Here is a 19,263-nt window from a genome sequence, read left to right on the forward strand (position 1 = left end):
AAGTGCTGCTTTAAGACTAAAGGCAACATAACTTACATGCAGCGCATGACATATTTATTTTCTCCTTAGTAAAGGTTTTGCAGAATATAACAGCTTGCAATATAATAATCGCTAGTAACCATAATAGAGGTGTTATGCATCCTATAGTGGAATCTGTAAATCTTCATTGAAATCATTGACAATAAATATTAGAGGAGAACCACACGCACATTGATACTTTATGACCTTGAAATATTATAAAATATCCCCTGACACTTTGTGTCTGACTTTTAATAAAGTATATATCCCACTGCATGGTTTACTGGGATACTACAGCATTTAAGATGAGCATGGAAGGCCTGTCATCTACTCTTACTGTTGGCATTAAAAATTGAGTATTGTGACATTATATGCCATGATCAATATCTGTTGCCATATCCTGGCACTTACTAGTTGGTAAGCATTAGAAATCTACAAGCTTCAGCCTTCAATTATATAGATGGAGCATTTAATAAATAATATTGCTACTTTATTATTGCTACCAAAACTGCAGAAGTACCTGGCAGCCAGCATCATAACCATAAAACCTTGTATGATCCCATTCTTACTTTCAAGCACTGGTATCCACTTCATGCCATTACACAGGAATAGACCTTTGAGAGACGTATCCATCCAGAATTGAGACATTTCATTATTAGTGCATGGAGGCTGTGGACCCAGGGTTACTTTCATATCAGCTTCTGGAAAGACCAAGAAAGGCAGAAAAGTTATAAAGAGAACATACATTCCATATATCTATAGTATTTATAAAATATACACCACTAAGCAGGTGTGCACTCTAAAATTAAATAACATTATACAAGTGTATTTCAACACTGTCCTAGAATGCCACAGCTATTTCCCCTGAAAAAGCAGTTTTATTTGTGGGTGTTAAGGGGCAGGTGTAAGCAGCAGATGATGATGATCATGATGATGATCCAACCTAGCGAACCGCTTGTAATTAGAGGTTTGAGAATGATTCACAGATGTTTTTTGAGACTTAGTAGTTTTTCAGCCATAGATTAGGATTTGCAGAGCGTGTTGTAGCAAATATTAAAAAAAAAAAAGTTTGTATGCATGTTGGGAAATTGCTTTAGCTATATTAGTTAGGTTAGTCAACTTCAAATGATGCTTCATAGCAACTGTGTAACTTAACATAAGTGTCTGAGGGATGCGTCTGTTGTTAAGTGGACACATCTGCTGCTCAATCAGACCTGGATGCATCTTCAACTCTGAATATGGCATGCGACTTTTTTAATCACAAGTTAAGCTTGCATTCCACTCTGAATGAGGCACAGGTACATTTGTGTACCATATCTTGTGAGAAATAGCTCTGCGCAAGCTCAAGAATGGATATTATGCCAATGAATACAGTTGTACCAAATTCATGTCCACATGCAACTAACACTTATGACTATGACTTGAAAGACCGACCTGGGAATGGAAGGGGCGTACTAATGTAGGCCATGTACAGTAAGGGCACTCCAATGCAGATGTGGATATTCAAGTCCTGTGTTTGCAGTAAGTATGCTTGTTTTCAGCATTATATTTTGCACCCACTACAGAGCAGGTATAATGTCGCCTGATAGTGATAACTGACAAAAGACATAGTCTTTGAATTAAAAAGTAAATGTATGTGTGCCAGTAGCTATCACAGAACAACTGACAGGTGGTAAATCTACTTGATATCAAAATGAATGAGTCACATAATTTCAAAGCAAATACTGACGCAATGGCAACACCTTCATTAGACCTCAGGTACATATTGCCCCTACAGGTTGCACTATCTAATGAAGCAAATTGAGATCATTTTGATGGAATCTCCTGATCCTATGCAGAATGTATATGACACATGGCCACAAGTGTATGTATATTAATTATGCTAAGACCTCTCTTCTAGATTTTGTAGTTATACATTTATATTTGCAAACACATTCCTCTGTTGTAAATGCATAGTGAGCAAAATGTCCTAAAATATTGCCTTGAATTGGTGTAATTTTTGGACAGTACAAACTATGGTGCCTCACTCAAACTGGGTACACACCTATGCAATCATAGTGCAGTTCACCAGATTCATTACCGCTTGGTCAGATATTGCAAGAGTGTGTACACTCCCACGATCATGTTTTATTGTATCTACACACAATGTATCTGTTGATTTGGTTTTATAAACTTCCATAAATCACTATCAACAATGTAACAATGTCGGCCAAATGTTGAAGTGTGTACGCACTCAAGACCAGCAATGTAGGCAGATATCTGTAGAGTGTACACAATCTTTTCAGCAGATGGTTATGTGAGATGAAGATCACAGATCTGATGGTAAATCATGTAGGTGTGTACATATGAATGGACATGCGCATCGGGACTTTAAGTCGTTGGTGAAATCATTACAGAACTTGCATCTCAAGTAAGATTGCATAGGTGTGTACCCAGATTTTATGACTTGCGACTTGTCATGAGAGGAAACGTAGCAGCATTAAAGGTTTATTCATAACTCTAATTAAATATGCAACTTTGTGTCTCTTAATTATATAAACTGAATTGCTTTTTTTATTTTTAATAATATTATAACCAGAGGCCATTTTATTATTTACAGCTATGTAAATATCAGAAGATAAGAGAAAATTGACCTGCTGCCACTAACTTAATTTATTGTTAATATTTTTGTGGATATTGTACCTTTACTCACCGTAAGGATAGATCAGTTGAACTGTGCTCCCTTCAGTCCTAACTGGTAGCTCTTTCAGCACCCTGGGGATGGACAGCTCTGCTAGCCTTGGTCTGGCGTTAGGACATATTATAGATGTTGCATCAGATCCTGGCAAAAGAACAAGTTGCCTCAACAAGCCCTGAAAATCAAAATACAGATTCTTCAAAAGCAGGGTTTTCAAAGGTACAGTCTTATTCACTAGCTGGAAATTTGTTCTAACTTCACATAGAATGTTCTGCAAAGATATTTCAAATGAGAAACCTATAATGCAGCCGCCTGCACAGCCCTCCTAGTGCGCTGCTTGCCTTGGATTATAAAGCGTAGATGTGATTCATTCTTTGACCTCTTTATATATTCACTGAATCCTTATGCTAATAATATTAAGAGGTTTCAAATTTGAACTTTATTGTATCTTCAGAGAGTATATAATACATTATTTTCTAGCAGGTTAGGTAGAACTAGATTTTATCTAAAGCAAATCTTCACATATAACTCAGATGAGGTAGCACACTGTGATACAGAAAATCGTGTTTTGTAGAATGATGTATATATCCATTAAATTACTGTATAGTTCTATTACCAGTCATCTATTTTATAAACTAGATGCTCTTCTTACATGTGATCAATATCGCATCATGAATCAACTAACGGCTGTCTGGTGGAAAGAGAAAATAATTGATTACTATGTTCTTATAGAAAATACTAAGCCTAATATGCAGGGCCAGTAATACCATTAGATGAGCCTGGGCGGTTACCTTGAGCACTAATGATTAGGCAGCACCTAAATCAATGAATGAGAGACAAACTGTCACTCATCCAGTATTTTAGTGCCTCCACACTGCTGATATGAAGGTGAAGCAGGCAGCGGCTTCTAACATGTAAAGCTGATGACTACTCCTCATTGTCAGTGATACGCTGAGTGCAGTGCTTGGCTATGATGTCACAGCACAGTGCTACACTTCCAGGCTGAGAATACCGCCACCACCCGGTAAGGTAAGAAGGGGGGGGGGGACACACACCCAGGGGCACTGTGTCCCTGCTAACATTGTTAAATTACATCCTCCTGGGTGCTAACTCAAGGATGATTACCTACTGGTGTTAAGAAAATGCCAGTGGTAGAGGAGGTGTGTAACAAGCGTTTGTAACTCAATGGGAAATGCAAGTAAACTGAGCAGGCAGTGTACAAAACACTGGTGTGAAATAAGATTATTTCGCACCAGGTTAGTTTGACAGGACCTATTTTCATTGAAGCAATACAGAGAAAGCAACTATTAGCTGAAAGCCCCCATTTGGAACTTGATTAACTAAGTAATTTTTGGTGTGAAATAACCTGTAAATGACCTGAAAGATTTTTAATTTTGTAAAATGACCCCTGAGTCTAGAGCAGCGAAAAGGCAAGCTTCCCAACATAGTCTTCCAGCCACCATGTAATAATGTGCAACTTAGGTATTGTGGTTTAACTGTTAACACTGTTGAAAAATCATGATGTGCAATCTCCATCAACAGTAGGGAGTGACACACTAGGATGTTCAACGCCCATGCATACTGCATTGACTTTCCAGGTAATACTTACTGAGAAAAAGCCTTTATGTCGCCTTCTGCTTCCAACGTATATCCAAGAGTTAGAAGTGTTCAAGGATACAGGAAATGGTTTGTCTAGAACACTAAACAGAAATAAACATCATCACTGTACAGTAATTAATTAAATCACATTAAAACAATTGTATAACAGCAATTCTTTACAGCATTACAATGCATTAACTTAAATAATATTCCTGTACAACACATCACATTTTTACTTTAAAATGATCTGTGTTTCTACATTGGTAACAAACTGTTCATATTAAAACAAGTAATGCCTAAGCACAGCATATATCTTATACTTGGCAATCTTATTTCCCCAGAGAGCTTAAATTATAATTTAGACACCCACTGACAAGTGGCTGGAGTCATTAATGAAGCTAGAGACTCAGATTTATTTCAAGCTAATTTTAATTTTCTGTGTGTGTAAAAGGCAACTGCTGTTTCAATTTACTTTCATTATTTGACTGCAACAGGTATGGGCATTATTTCATTTTAATGAATAAAAAGATGAATATATTTTTGCTAAAATACTGCTGTTCTCCTACACACTCCACCTCACCTTTCTCCTTGCTAATTAGCACCAGGATAGTGGAAGTCTAGGGGTTAGGAGCTGCTGATGTCTAGTTATCCTTAGTGATGAACCTGATATAGCTCAGTTTTGGGTCGCATTGGCAAATTGCACAAACCTGTTAGGACTCACGGTTACCAGGGTAAACTTTTAGACCTGATAATGTAGAGGTCTTCACGTTTAGCAGCCGCCAAGAGCTTTATGCACTCGCAGGTACTTAGATGCCCCCAGGACTTAAACTCTAGTGTAGTAAAATTTTATCCTTGGCGGCCGTAGCGCAGCAGGAAATAGGAGGCAGTAAACGGGATGATAGCAGGTAGTCAGAAGAAAGCCAAGGTCAGGGGTCCGTAACAGAAAAAGTGGTCAGAACAGGCAAAGGGTCAGGGCTGGCAGCAAGCAAGAATATCAGAGAGACAAGCCAGAGATCCCAGTCACAAGCAAACAAACAGGATCCAGAAAAGCCAAGGGGTCAGTAACAATAATTCAATCCGATGTCAGGAGACAAAGGAAGCAGGTCAGCAACACTATATAGAGCTCTATAATTGTCAGCCTCAGGGGCTGTTTAATTAATTAAGGACGGGACGCGCACTAACAGAGGGCAGTGAGTTGTGGCGGCTTCGGGCACCGCCGCAGCTCATAACAAAACCATCACAATGTATGTGGAATACTTCAATCTACTGATATTTTGACAGTCAAATGTGAATCTTATTAGCTGATCTACTGATATTATTTCCACTTCTAACTTATAGTTTGACATTATAAAAAGCGACCATAGGATTTCCAGAATTCTAACAGGTAAAATCTATCCAAACCTTGTATACATTGGCCAGATTACTGTAAAGGTTTGAACAACTTTATGACATTAGGTTCCTCTTTCTTTGTGAAAATGCACTTATTCACATAGGAAGCGCATGACTCTGTGCATTAATATACCAGCATATTTGATGGGTAAAAAGTTTAATCTTTTGATGGTGAGGCAGATCAGGGCATTCTTTGTTAAATGGATACTGGGCACAAATATGCAAAAGTGACATGTAATATTGCTGAAAAATACATTTAATTTAGATACAAGGGGTGGAGAGCGTGCAATAACAGAGCCATTCCCTGGTTAGTAGATGGCCATAGAGCCTCCGCAAAAAGTTTGTTGCTCTCTACTACCAGTCAGGAGAGCCTATACTTTCCAAGGGATGGATATTGTACCAACAAAACTATTTTATGTGTACACAAATACCCATTTAATGAGAAGTAACAAATGTAATAAGGACAATCCCGATGCCCCGTCACTCTTATAATTAATTTAACGCATGAATGAGACTCAAATTAAATAGGAGAATGGTCCAAAAGTGGTAGTAGAATGGATTTTCAGACTACACTTTCTGTTTTTCCCTATACATATTTTCATTTGTCAAGGTAATCACGCTTATATTGGAGCATTTTCTATTGGCAATCCCCAAAGTGAATGTGGATATGAACCTATGTATGCACTTGACAAACAAATAGGAGCATTTGCACAAAAAAGAGGCAAACAAATATGGCATTTGCAGAGGCATGCTCAGGACCCCTTATCTCAGGGGGCCCCCAGCCAAGATACTGTATAGTTCCTCCTCTAGCATCAGCCACCTTACTTCATGCAGCCGCGAATGGTATTATCCGCCCCTCCCTCCCTTCTGGTATGTGTGTAGTCACTTCCTCCTGTGTGTGCCCACCTTTCTTACTTCCAATGTCTCACATGAAACATGCACATTACAGGTGTCATTCCAGAACAGTCTGCCTCTCTAACACAGCGCGGCTGGAAGAAGGTAAATGTGAGAGAAGGGCTATTCATTTATTTGTAGGGAGATGGTAGGGTATTTAACTATTAATTTAAGGTAAGGTAGTAGGATTTAATTTAATGCTGGGGTGATTTAGGGGCTATTAACTGAATGTGGGTCTGACTTTGGGGAGAAAGAAGGCTATTTATTTAATGTGAATATAAATTATTTGATGTCTGGGATGGTTTTGGGAAATAAGTATATTTATTAAATGTAAATGTCATTAAATTATTGCCGGGGCTGTTTGGAAGGTAAATAGGCTCATTAATTAAATGTAAATACAATTAATTTTATTCAATTTGATACTTGGGGTTGGTTGCAGAGAGAGAGGCCTAATTATTAATGTTGGTTTATTGATTTAATGCTGGTGGGGACATTGTAAATTGTATGCACCTGTCTTTTTTCCAAATAGGGCCCCAACATTCCAGGATTCAGACAAGCAGTAACTGAGCTTAATCTTATTTTCAGAGCAGCCACAGGTAGTAAAGGCTGAAAGAACAGGTAAGAGAGTCCAGGAAAGTCTGCCAACTGTCCTGAATCATGTGGGGCATTCCCAAATTTGGGTGACTGTCCCACTTAGTCAGAATTAGATCCGACTGCAAGGACATTTGGGAGGTATGTTTCACACTGCTATGCTATTGGAGGGAGAGCTGTGTGCACCTATCAGTAATGCACACAGTATTCCTTGTGTATTTGTCTAAAATTATAACCATATTAGACCATAGGGGCCCCCCATCTTAAGTGCCCAGCTTTGGGCAAAGTGCTCAGATGCCCCTTCAATACATTCTTGGTAAATTTTGGCAAAAAGTAATTTTATAAGCCCCAATAAAAAAAATCATGCTTATCACTGCAGATTGATTAATAGGGGCCATGGTATTAGATACAGGTGGAGAGCTTTAGAAGAGGGTGATTATGTGAGAAACTGCATTGAGTATAGACTGGAGATAAGAAACATATGAGTTAGGAGCAACAAGTTGCAATAATCCAAGCTGGAGAATATGTCAGTTGAAGATGACTCTTATAAGCTGATAAACATACAGAGATATGAATTTTGTTGATGTTTCTAACATAGCAAAAAAATGTGTGATCAAAAGAAACACATTGAAGACAAGAAACAGACCAGTAAGTGATAAATAATTGCTTGCAAAAGCATCTGAGATATGTAGGAGGAATTCAAGGTGAAAAGTCCTAAATGCTAAGTGAATGAAATTAATACATTTGTAAGCATTCTTGCAATGATTTAAGCAATGTAAGTGTTCCTGCAATGATTTAAGCAATGCATGTTAAAAAAAGGCTTCCAACAACAAACTTAGAATGATATAGACACAATTCTCTTGAAAAGCACTGAATGCACCAATAATTTTGCATCCTTGACTTACACTTCCATTGGTATACTGCAGTCAATGGTCAGAGAAATGGAAATGCCAGACACAGCTAAAACCAATGTGTGCCATTGATCATTGGCCAGCAAGACACCTCGAAAAGTAACTTTGGTCTGCCAAGCATTGGAGTGTTCCGTATGCCAAAACAGGAAGTGAATCTTATTTTCGGAGTATCTCATTCCAAGAAGGATGTGTTTACTGCCTTCTGTGATCACAGTAAACAGGTATTCATTTTTCTGTATATCAAAAAAACAACAAAACACATTTTGGAGTTAAAACCAAGTAGCAAAATTCCAGGCTGAGCAATTCTAAAATGGTTATTTTATACTTTGGAGCCTTTCAGCCCCAAGAAGCTTAGCATTTCATTATAAACCTTTGTTCTTCAGTTTGATTAGGTGTCAGAAATCCTATGAATATCTTCATAATTGATTTGTAATGGAGAACAATCTCTTGATCATCTTGGCTTCATGAATCAAACAACATAATTGATAATTAGAATCAAAAGGGAAAAGCAAATCACTGACTCCTCAAGAGAGAAGTTAAAAAATAAGTAAAGAAAAGTTGTATTACAGAATTTCTCAGAAATGAATCGCTCACCTTGAACGGTGACCAAATGATTCCTGGAAATTTCCTTGGTAAGAAACCCTTCACTTGACAATATAGCCTGTTCACATACAGTTTACCGTCCCAATTCCTGTGATGGCTAATAATCTGAAAGGAGGGCGGGGCTCTAGATACCCCCCCTACACATAATTATTTGTATTGGTTAGTACTGCTGTCTCACAGCACTGGGGTCATGGGTCTGAATCCGATTTGTGCAGAGTTTGTATGTTCTCCCCTTATTTGCGTGGTTTCCACCAGTTGCTCTGGTGTCCTCTTACACTCCAAAGACATTCTGGTAGGTTAATTGGCTTTGGACAAAATTAACCCTAGAGTGGTTTCCGTGTGTAGGGAGTATAGATTGTGAGCTCCACCGGGACAGAGACTGGTGTTAATGATTATTCTATGTAAAGCTCTGCATGAAATGTAGGGGCTATATAAAAAGCTGTTAATAATAATAATAATAATAATAATTTATCTCAATGCAATGACATTGAATGCGATCATATGTGCCACATAAAAGATGACCATCCAAGTTCAATGATTTTGATCACCCTGCACTTGAAAACAACTATGTGTGGCGACAGATTGAATGAACATAATTAATCAGTCTCTATTCTGCTCATCTACAATATTTCAAGTTTCTCAGTTTTAGATCATTCTATGTTTGTCATTCAATGGAAATATTGTTTGTAAATGTATTTTTCAATTAAAATTCATAAAATGCGTGTGTAGCTGAAGGAGTTTAAGAGTAAGAGTAAGCTGTTCTGTTTGTTTCAGGATGAAGCTACAGGCTGGGTATAGGCTGTATGGAAGGATTGTAATTTCTCATCAAGAAATTATCCTTGATTTTATGACTTTTCTGCAATGGCAAGCAAGCAGTTATTCTAGAACAGGGGTAGGCAACCCCCGGCCACTTCCTTCTGGCACTCCGGAGCTCTGCAGCTGCCTTACTAAAGCAGCCAAAGATAGCCGAAACGCAACAGTTCCATTTAGATAACCTTCGGCTGTTTTAATGAAGCAGCTCCATGGTTCCCTTGTGGAACAAATGATGTGTGGATGTGCGTGCTGAGTCTCCAGAGATTAAGTATGAGGCATAATGTAAACTTGAGGAACAACTCTGTGGCACAATATAAAGTGGGGGCACATCTAAGCTGCATAACATGAATGTTTATTTGTTGGTCTCTTTACTATTAGCATTACCATGATACTAGCATGATAAAATAAGAAATATATATTTTATATATATAAATAAATATATATATATATATATATATATATATATATATATATATATATATATATATATATCTACTATATAAATGCCTAGTGGCGTGTGTGGAAAAAAAACCCAACCTGCAGCGCCACCTGCTGGGCAGAGTTATACACTGACCTATATATTTCTTGAAGGAGAAGTGACAGTTGGGAGTGGTTGGTGGTTGCCGGGGGTGACAGTGGGGAGTTTTTAACACCTTAAGTAGCTTGATGAAGAATGTGGCGATGAAGATGAAGGATGAGGTGATGGAGAAAAATGATGAGGTGGTGACATGTGGACAAAACCACGTTAAAAAAGGGCGCTTGCGTCGGGAAGTAACGCTCTTCCCCTGAGGAGGCCTGGGCTAGGCCCAAATGCATGACAAGAACCTTTTTAACACCTTAAGTAGCTTGATTTGACTAGAATGCATGAGTATCATGCACGGGTTAACTTGTATATATATATATATATATATATATATATATATATATATATATACACACATACAAACACGTATATATACACATACACACACGTATACAACTGGCACTCCTGGGCTTGAAAATATTTTTTCTGGCACACTGACAGAAAAAGGTTGCCAAGCCCTGTTCTAGAATCAGGTAAAATAACAAAATGTACATGTGTAAATAAAATGTAAATAATATCTATAAGTGTATTTGAGTTCTGACATAATAAGATGTACAAATAATAATATTATCTGCCATCATCAATTGATCAATAATGGCACATGTGTCTTTATATTGAATCTTTATGAATAAAGTAATTATAGTTCTCTTATTGGAAAAGGGATAGCTTGTAAAGAAGTTCTGCAGTCAATGGTTCACCTTGGGTGGAAGGCTGGGGATCTTCACAGTGACAACAATGGAAAACTCCTCTGGAAAGAGATGGCAATACTGGAAAAGACGTGATGATGGGAAACTGAGTATGTGGGGTGATGGGGAGAGATGAAAGCCACGGGCTCCCTGAGATTGCACCATCCTTAACCCAGCTAGGGACTTGCTTGGTGGGATCACTTCAGACAGTATGTCCAGTGGCCGGAGGTCTATAGAGAGAGATAAGGAGACACAAAAATTATAAAACTGTAATGTCTATTTTTCATATAGACAATATGGTGTATTAGTGTTGCTTTAGTGGCAAATTTAACAATTACTGCATTTGTGACACGATCATTTTCATTCCTTATCCCAATTATAAGGAATGAAAGATCATGACCATTTATGAAAGTGTTCTGCTGGAACAGCAGTCAGAATAAACAGTTGTCCTGGCGAACACACAGTTTACCTGTCTCCTATCTCCTCTATGGTCGCTATCACAAAGTAGCCACCTTTGATATAGTAACCAGAGGGGAGAGCAGGTAAGATACACAATGCACTCCTCTTGCTCTTCAATGACGCGTTTAACAATGGGCACACGTTCCGAAAATCTTTGTTTTTTGGAACTTAGTAGATTTTGCTAAAAACCAGTCCCTATGGGGATTGCTTATGTACATAATAACAGTGGGACCGCAGCAGATATCGGAGATATTTCTTACCACCGTTTTATCAATCAGCATTATCTATAAACTGCACTCAGCTCTGTAGTCATTTAAACACCTCCAGGGTGCTGAGCTCTGAAGAATGGACTACTGTTATAATTGCCAGCAGGGGTGAGCTGCACTGGAACTAAGGGGTTCCCAAAAATGGGAACAACACAGTTCTGTCACTTGGGAGTAGATGGCTTCATCACTGCAGTAATTGTTTTAACTGGAGTTTGTCTTAATAATATATGTATACTGTTCTTTTTATATAAAAAGACTGTAGTATGCCCCTTTGAGGCACCTGTACCAATGCAGAATATATCAACAGAGGTATAGGTGTAAGGGGAATATATTGACACACCTTTGACATCCCATAGGGGGCATATCTATGTAATGTCATAGGCTGTGTATAGGCTGTGGGTATGCAACCTGGTGATTTCTCCATTGGCTGCCGAGTCCCAACCTGCTTCATTCACCCATGCCACCACTGACCTTGTAGCCAATATAATAAAAGTGCTATGGCTGGAAGAAGCCCAGCATAACTCTTTCTCCCATATCTATACTACCACTGGCGGCAGCTGGTCATCACTGATTTTACTGCCATCATTCCAGCTCTTTGGCAAATATATATTAACAAATGTGCAAATTCGTATTTATTTACAAATACACTGTGGAACGGCACCATTTTATTGCCAGATTGTATTGCTGGAACTTCACACCTACCTGTATTCTCCATGAAACTTGAAATGTGGGAAATGCAGTTCACAACTACACAGTAGAATGAACTGACAGTCATCATCCCAGCTCTATTCAATCCACAAAATGCGAACTTACAAATAGTGTGGTATAGCGAAGCAAGAGCTCAACTCAAAGATTGTATTGCCGAAACTTCTCACCACTGCAAAACTGTTCCACCACAAAACTCTATTTGTATGAAAGTTCACCCAATTCCATACATACCACAGATCATACACTGACTATTGATACAGAACTATTGACTATTGATGCAGAACTAAACAAGGTGTGGGTGATGGACAGAGGTAGACAAGAAATTGGAAGGTGAAATATCAGGTCACATAGATGCAATCGAACTACTATTTGTATTGTTTTATATGTTTTATAGCGTTTGCGCTGAAGGGTGGTACAGAGCTAAGTGGGGCTAGGGTTATCAATTAGGAGTAATGTTGGGGGGCAGAGCAGGAATGATCAATGTTTCTGAGGAGTTGACACAGAGTAGATATTATTAATACTGCGGGGGACAAAACTGGTATAATCAATGTGTGTAGGGGGGAAACAGGGTCACAGCACAGGTATAAGTTAAAGTTGGGGCACATCATGGGTTGCATTGCCTGTACCGAGACTGAGATTATTATTTTTAGCGCTGCTGATACAGACCACTTTCACAATACAGAAAGATGTGCCACCTTGTAGTTGCAGCTAACAATACAAAATATCATTATAAAAGCTAAAGAAGTCCATATTCTAAAAAGCAATTAGTAACTAAAATATATATTTTTGTAAGTTATGAGATTCTTCTTAATCATTCATTTGATTGTGCTTTTCTGATGAAAAAAAGTTGTGCAAACTATATGATAAACACAAGCAGAGGCCTGATTCATTAAGGATCTTAACTTAAGAAACTTCTTATTTCAGTCTCCTGGACAAAACCAATGGTACAATGCAAGGGGTGCAAATTAGTGTCCAGTTTTGCACATAAGCTAAATACATGCTGTTTTTTCATGTAGCACACAAATACTTGATAGCTTATTTGTACACTGAAATTTAAAGTTGATATTTGTGTGCTACATGAAAAAACAGCATATATTTAATTTATGTGCAAAACAGAACACTTATTTTCACCCCTTGCATTGTAACATGGTTTTGTCCAGGAGACTGAAATAAGATACTTCTCAATTTAAGATCCTTAATGAATCAGGCCCCAGTACTTCATGAAAAAGCTCTGCAACACATTCATACACACTGACACACATATTTGAACACATCACTGGGGATAACGCTGTGGCATTCTAACACTAACATGTTCCAGATAAAAGTGAAGCATAGAAATTATTATGTTAGCTGCTCATCATCAGTGACAAATAAAAGGCGTCTTCAGCTGATCAAATAAGCCACATTCAGGCAGAGATCTGACAGCTGTAGCCAGCCAAACAAAAACTAAGTGCACATGCTGTAGGCAGCAGCTCACCAGCCACAGCCAGCTGCACAGAGACCAGGCATCAGACAGCTCCTCTCTACACCTTGTTGAAACTGTCTTATCAGCCCCACGCAGCATTGTTCTGTCGACACAAACATTCAATGAGCTGACTTTGATCAGCATTAATATTTGGAAGCTGGGCATACTAATGACTTGAAGGCTTGTGCGCAAAACACAATTCAGAATCAATTAGAATGTTAAAATGACATAGTAAGTGTTGTATCAAATGTGCATTATACTGCTGTAATTTTTGTGGTTTGTAAATCCGACAATAGGCAGGGTTACAAAAGCATTAATAAGGATCTGTTCTAAGCAGGTAACACTTTAATAGAACAAGTAAAATACTTCAGGATATTACTATAAATCAGTATATGTAGTAGTGAATGAAATAATAAACATGTTACAAGCTACAATATGTCCAGCATTCTGTCTGTTCCGTCCTTTAAAGCAGCAATCCTCAAGCTGTGATGGACTTTACAATAATTTTAAATGAAGTCCACTTGTATTTTTGTATGTACAGTAGATCTACTCAGCCTCATTTAGGGGCCTATTTAACTTGGTTCACAATTTTGGTTCACAATATGGCCATTGATGTCACAGCAGGCATAACTGACATTCAAGCTTTGCCATTTGGCCTTTTTTGTTTTACTATTAAGATTAACTTTATATGCTAAGAGAAGTGAAGTTTATTATAGTTGTTGTTCTTGTGCCCAGAAATGTGAGTCAAGCTTTCAGCAAAATGTCTGCATCAAACCACATAAGAGTCAATCTAGCTTTTAGGTCCACGAACCAAGCATTAGATCCAGCTGTTTGGATCTCAGATCACAATACAGACCTGATAGTTTGACTGGCTGATGTTGATCACTTGACATCCACATTTATGGAAATACTCAGCAATGATCCGATCACTTTCCCCATCAGAAATATTATCTGATGTGCAGCTTTTATTGGCAATACCAGCACATGAATGGCTAGTAAAAGGGAATCTGTTTGCCAGCTTCTTGCCTGTGTTTTCTACAACAGGTGATTGAGTTTGTAGAGGTGTACTTTGCTTTCACATATTCTTTTATGCTTTTCATAATACAATATTATTCAGATCAGTGACGATAAAACTTGGTATGTATTTTATTAGCTACAGTAGCTTATATATCCAGATAGATTAATAGGTGTATCTTGCAAGTGTACTAGCTATGATTTGCCTTTGACAAAGCAAGCATAAATATTTTGCTTCTCTATTTTCACAAGGGAAGCCAATAGTAAATATAAAAAATATATTTCCTTAATTTCTGAAATTTAACACGGCTTATATAACAAACCGGAATACCTGCCAGTTTTAGAAGTGTTACGGAGCAACTTACTAAACTAAGGCTGATACCTTTGCTTGATGTCAGCACATTTCAACTCGATATAGCAAGCAAAAGCTTCCTTGATCATACAATATTTTGTCATCATTCTCAAGTGTTTATTCTGCAATGTCTTGTTACAGCTCATTCCTTTCTTGTTTCTAGTGTTTTAAGCTTTTCCTGCCTCATTTTGCCAAGTTCCTCAGGGGTCCTTCTCAGTTCTATTTCTGGAGGCGGCTGGTAGAGACATCAAGAGAACGCACCTCTTAAAAGCAGGATCCTTTGAAAGGAATCAGCTCCAGCAAGGCTGGCATGGAAACATCTGCTTTTTTCTCAGATGGATCATGAGGGTCGCAATGGAACTTCTGAGAAATCTCTTTAGCTGCTCCCTTGAGAGCCCTTATAAAACCAGAAAAATAAAGTACTATACGATAATAAGTTTTGTCTTCTTAAACAACACCCTTTCTTCCATGGAAAGAGAAGTAGGGGTAGAAGTACAGTAATTAGACCAATTATCTGCTATCGTCATTTCTCTGGGCAAGTGATGAAGTTAATGTGCCCTTTTTAGTCACTTGCCACTAATCTGGTTTTGCAAACATATTTCAATTAGTAAAAGATCACTGCATTTTTAGTTTCAATTTAAATAAATATATAATTTTCATTTTAACAAAATATGATTAGAGCATTTGTAAAAAAAAAAAAAAAACACATACTAGATCGTCAGAATTTAAACTATTTTAAATTGTATGCATGCCTGTGAACTAGCTGAATACACACAATTTTCTATTGTACTTCTCCCCTTTTCAGCTCTAGAAAGGATTCCCACTGTGTCACAAAACATTTAGGCACAGAAGACACTTCCTGGAATATATATGGTGAAAATATAGCTTATTAGACAATCCTGTTTCCTTAAATTCCTAAATGAGAAAGGAGGACACAATTCAACCTTTTTTTCTAACAGGAAGACAGGAGTGAAGACAAAAAAAAAACAGGGCAGCTTTACTTTCTGCACCTATTGTCACTGGGTGTGTAAACATAAACCAGGATCACACAACAACAGTTTGGGTGTGTGATTCAATTGATGTGGGGTTTAAAATGTTGTTCTGTCTGTTCTTTGTAATACCTGAGATGTGGTAGCTGTGTCACAATGAAAACATTACTATACCCAGTGAGATGGATCATCCAGTAGGCAACCTATGCTCCTGCCTATGACCATGTGTACATGGAGGGGTACAGATTACTGTAACTTGTTTTTAAGTGTAAGTTATTTGATAAACGGTAGAATGAAGCATGTCCAAACCAGTATCATGGGTTCTTAATCGGGCTCTGACTATACCCATGTCTCGCAGCTGTCCTGTATTGCTTTGAGAAAGGTCATTGGAGCCCTGTACTTGCATTAACCCCAGCTTTCCCCGCAGAGTGCAGTTTTTTAATACTGGAAACCCTTGAGGTGTTTGTTCACCCCACAATGTTTGTATAGCTCTTTCCACTCTCACCTTGGTTTACCTATCCAAACATAAATGGGGTTGCAATACAAAACATGTACATAGATCTCCCACCCCAATCTGGGAGAGTAAATACACAGCTGAGTTATTGAGGAGAGGGATAAAAGGGCAAAATATTTAATCCAAGGCTCCTAGCTGCATTCATGTAAAATTTTTACTTTTAAGGTGTATAAACTAAACCCTTTACTAGAATGAATATTTTCCTTTAAATCAGACACATCCAAATTCATAGGATTATTGGAAATATAATAATATATAACCATTGCTTTGGTTTTGGCACCCAAAAGGTAGCAGCAGATGGCATTAATGGACACGTCAGAAAAATAGGGCGTAGGGGCTGCACCTCAACAAAGCATCAATTAGCAAAAAAATAAATGACATTTTACCACAGATGAATAATCCTAAAAGTACAAAAACTCATCCCACAATAACAAAACATAATCAAGTAAAGATGTTCCCATTAGAGCTGGTAACAGCAAACACCGGCTTAAAGTGGGTTAATAAGAATACTATGTAATAATAACCTTTGTTTCGTAGCAATTTATAAGTAGAAATCTTGCTTCCCCAGTGTCGGTGAAGACACTGAAGGAGATGTGTTGCTCTACCATGACCCCCTGACCCCGGGGATCTCAAAGTGACACAGCATATCCAGAATTCATCTTGTTTATTCCTTCCTGTGGAACAGGAGGAGAGTTAGACTTTTTCGTTTTGGGGGCGACTGTTTATAATCACCTCCCATCCAGGCCTGTTATGTGACCTGGTTCACCTATCTCTCAAAATCCCTTTAATTGCTGTGAATGTAGATTTTTCTCGCCCAGCAGTGAAAACCTGTGGGAATGGGTCTCTAGTCACTCCCCCACCACCACCCGCCATCCCACACACACACGCGCACACACATACACACACACACGCACACCACCACCGCCAACCCCTCTAATACACACACACACACATTTAAATTTGCCCCTTCACATGCCCCCTGCCCTAATAGCAGAGTCAAACACTGTTTACTTAATAGCAATGCGCTCTGTTGCTAAGTGCAGGGGACAGCGCCCCAAATGCTCCCCCCCCCCCCCCCCACCTCCATTCCACCATAGCTGTGGAAGTATGGCTTTGCTCACACTGCATATTGTGAGTGGGCAACTGTGGAGTTGACTGTCTATAAGTCATTTCCCGAATTAAGTTAAGATAAGAAGGATAAAAACCCTGTCTTATGGAACATTATCAGTTAACTTACTCTCTGCCTGCAAATTGTGTGCCCTTATAAAGCCAAGTTGTGACATGTATAGCACAGTCATACGTGGTGATCTTAGACTGCTTTTTAGCGTACATTTCAGTATTGACTTGTAGAAAAAAGCAAATTAACAAGGAAAATCATTAAATAATCATCCTTGTCTTTCGGCCAGAGTATCATTTAAACTACTTGCTTAGATCTTTAAGCCATGTGACATGTGAGATTTAAACAGCTGTAAGTGATGCATCAAGAACATGTACAAAAGTGGCTAATTTATGACTTCTGAGACTAAAAAATTCTGTTCCCTATATGTCATCTTATGCAGAGATTGTTGTGGTCTTACAACCTTTTGCATTACAAAGTCTATCAGGAATGCTCACATTTGTCCCATAAAAAGAAAATGTTGGGTTAGTACATTAAAATTCATTCTCTGATACAGCAGTTCTTAAAAATGTCTGACTATTGTACAGTACGTTTAACTATCATTTGAAAAAAAGTCTTTACTTATTAAAAGCTCATTGTAAATTGCTTAGATCCTTTGCTATAATAATTTCAAAGATACTTTAGTTTATACCTGTAGATAAATATAACTTTCATCAACCTCAGCTGGTCGGTAGATGGAAAAGTCATTGACTGGTTAAATGCTAAAGGCAAACTAATACCTGACATTGTATTTTCCATGTAGGTCTGGGGAGACCCACACAAATCACTTAGAGGTACTAAAGTTATTAAAAAAAGAAAAGTGGAGGATTCTATCATTTGTTGGAATGTACTAGATAAATGACAGCTAGAATCTGATTGAATGCTATGGGCAACACCTCAACTTTTCCTTTTTAGTAAATATATTCCTTAGTCTATCATATTTCCTCATGCGGTACAAATATTTTCACACTGTTTTTACAATCCCACAAATATAACTCCTAATTGATTGATTTACATTATAAACATATAAATATTTAAACTTTATTTACAGGCTTGGTCTACGTTTGTGGGAACCGAGGAAAAACTTTATTATTTTCTTTAAATTATAAAAGTGACCACCAAAAAGCCTAGGATAAAACATATTAATCCTTGGTCTAACACTGGAGGCTCCATGGTAGAGATCCTCTGGTATTTTTAAGACAAGGATCGTTTAATAAAAGCAAAATATATGTATACAAATCTGCTAACCTGCCTGTGGCAGAATTTTTTTTTGGGACTGTGCAGGCAGGCTGGTGGACCATGCTGGTAGCATGGCATCCTCCTGCCGGGTGTGATTGCACAATATCAAAATCGTCACTTGAAAGTCCTATTATTAGTCTTGGACTACCCACTTAACTATTTGCAGCGTTTCCATTTTTCTTCTATAGTAGTAATGCTCATTTATGTCTTTAATAACTCATGACAGTAAGAGGACATCAGAGCTGGTGTTGTGAACTACAAGTCCCAGCATACCCTTCCAGCAATAAGCTGCTATATATTGGCAAAGCATGCTGGGACTTGGAGTTTCACAACACCT

The 19,263-nt window shown here is 38.0% G+C and overlaps 1 protein-coding gene across 1 annotated transcript in view; it reads right to left on the minus strand.

The window, feature by feature from the left end:
* TSPEAR (thrombospondin type laminin G domain and EAR repeats) overlaps positions 1-18,446 on the minus strand; it is a 73,644-nt gene extending 55,198 nt beyond the window's left edge. Inside the window, exons 1-7 of the mRNA XM_075181382.1 lie at positions 18,428-18,446; positions 17,056-17,205; positions 10,777-10,994; positions 8,074-8,312; positions 4,305-4,395; positions 2,711-2,870; positions 588-719 (exon numbers count right to left, since the gene is read on the minus strand). Of these exons, the coding sequence (XP_075037483.1) occupies positions 588-719; positions 2,711-2,870; positions 4,305-4,395; positions 8,074-8,312; positions 10,777-10,994; positions 17,056-17,205; positions 18,428-18,446 (1,009 nt within the window). The remainder of the gene's footprint in view (positions 1-587; positions 720-2,710; positions 2,871-4,304; positions 4,396-8,073; positions 8,313-10,776; positions 10,995-17,055; positions 17,206-18,427) is intronic.
* Positions 18,447-19,263: the final 817 nt, after the last annotated feature.

The sequence above is a fragment of the Mixophyes fleayi genome, chromosome 7 (assembly GCF_038048845.1).
Source record: "Mixophyes fleayi isolate aMixFle1 chromosome 7, aMixFle1.hap1, whole genome shotgun sequence".
NCBI classification, from domain to species: domain Eukaryota; kingdom Metazoa; phylum Chordata; class Amphibia; order Anura; family Limnodynastidae; genus Mixophyes; species Mixophyes fleayi.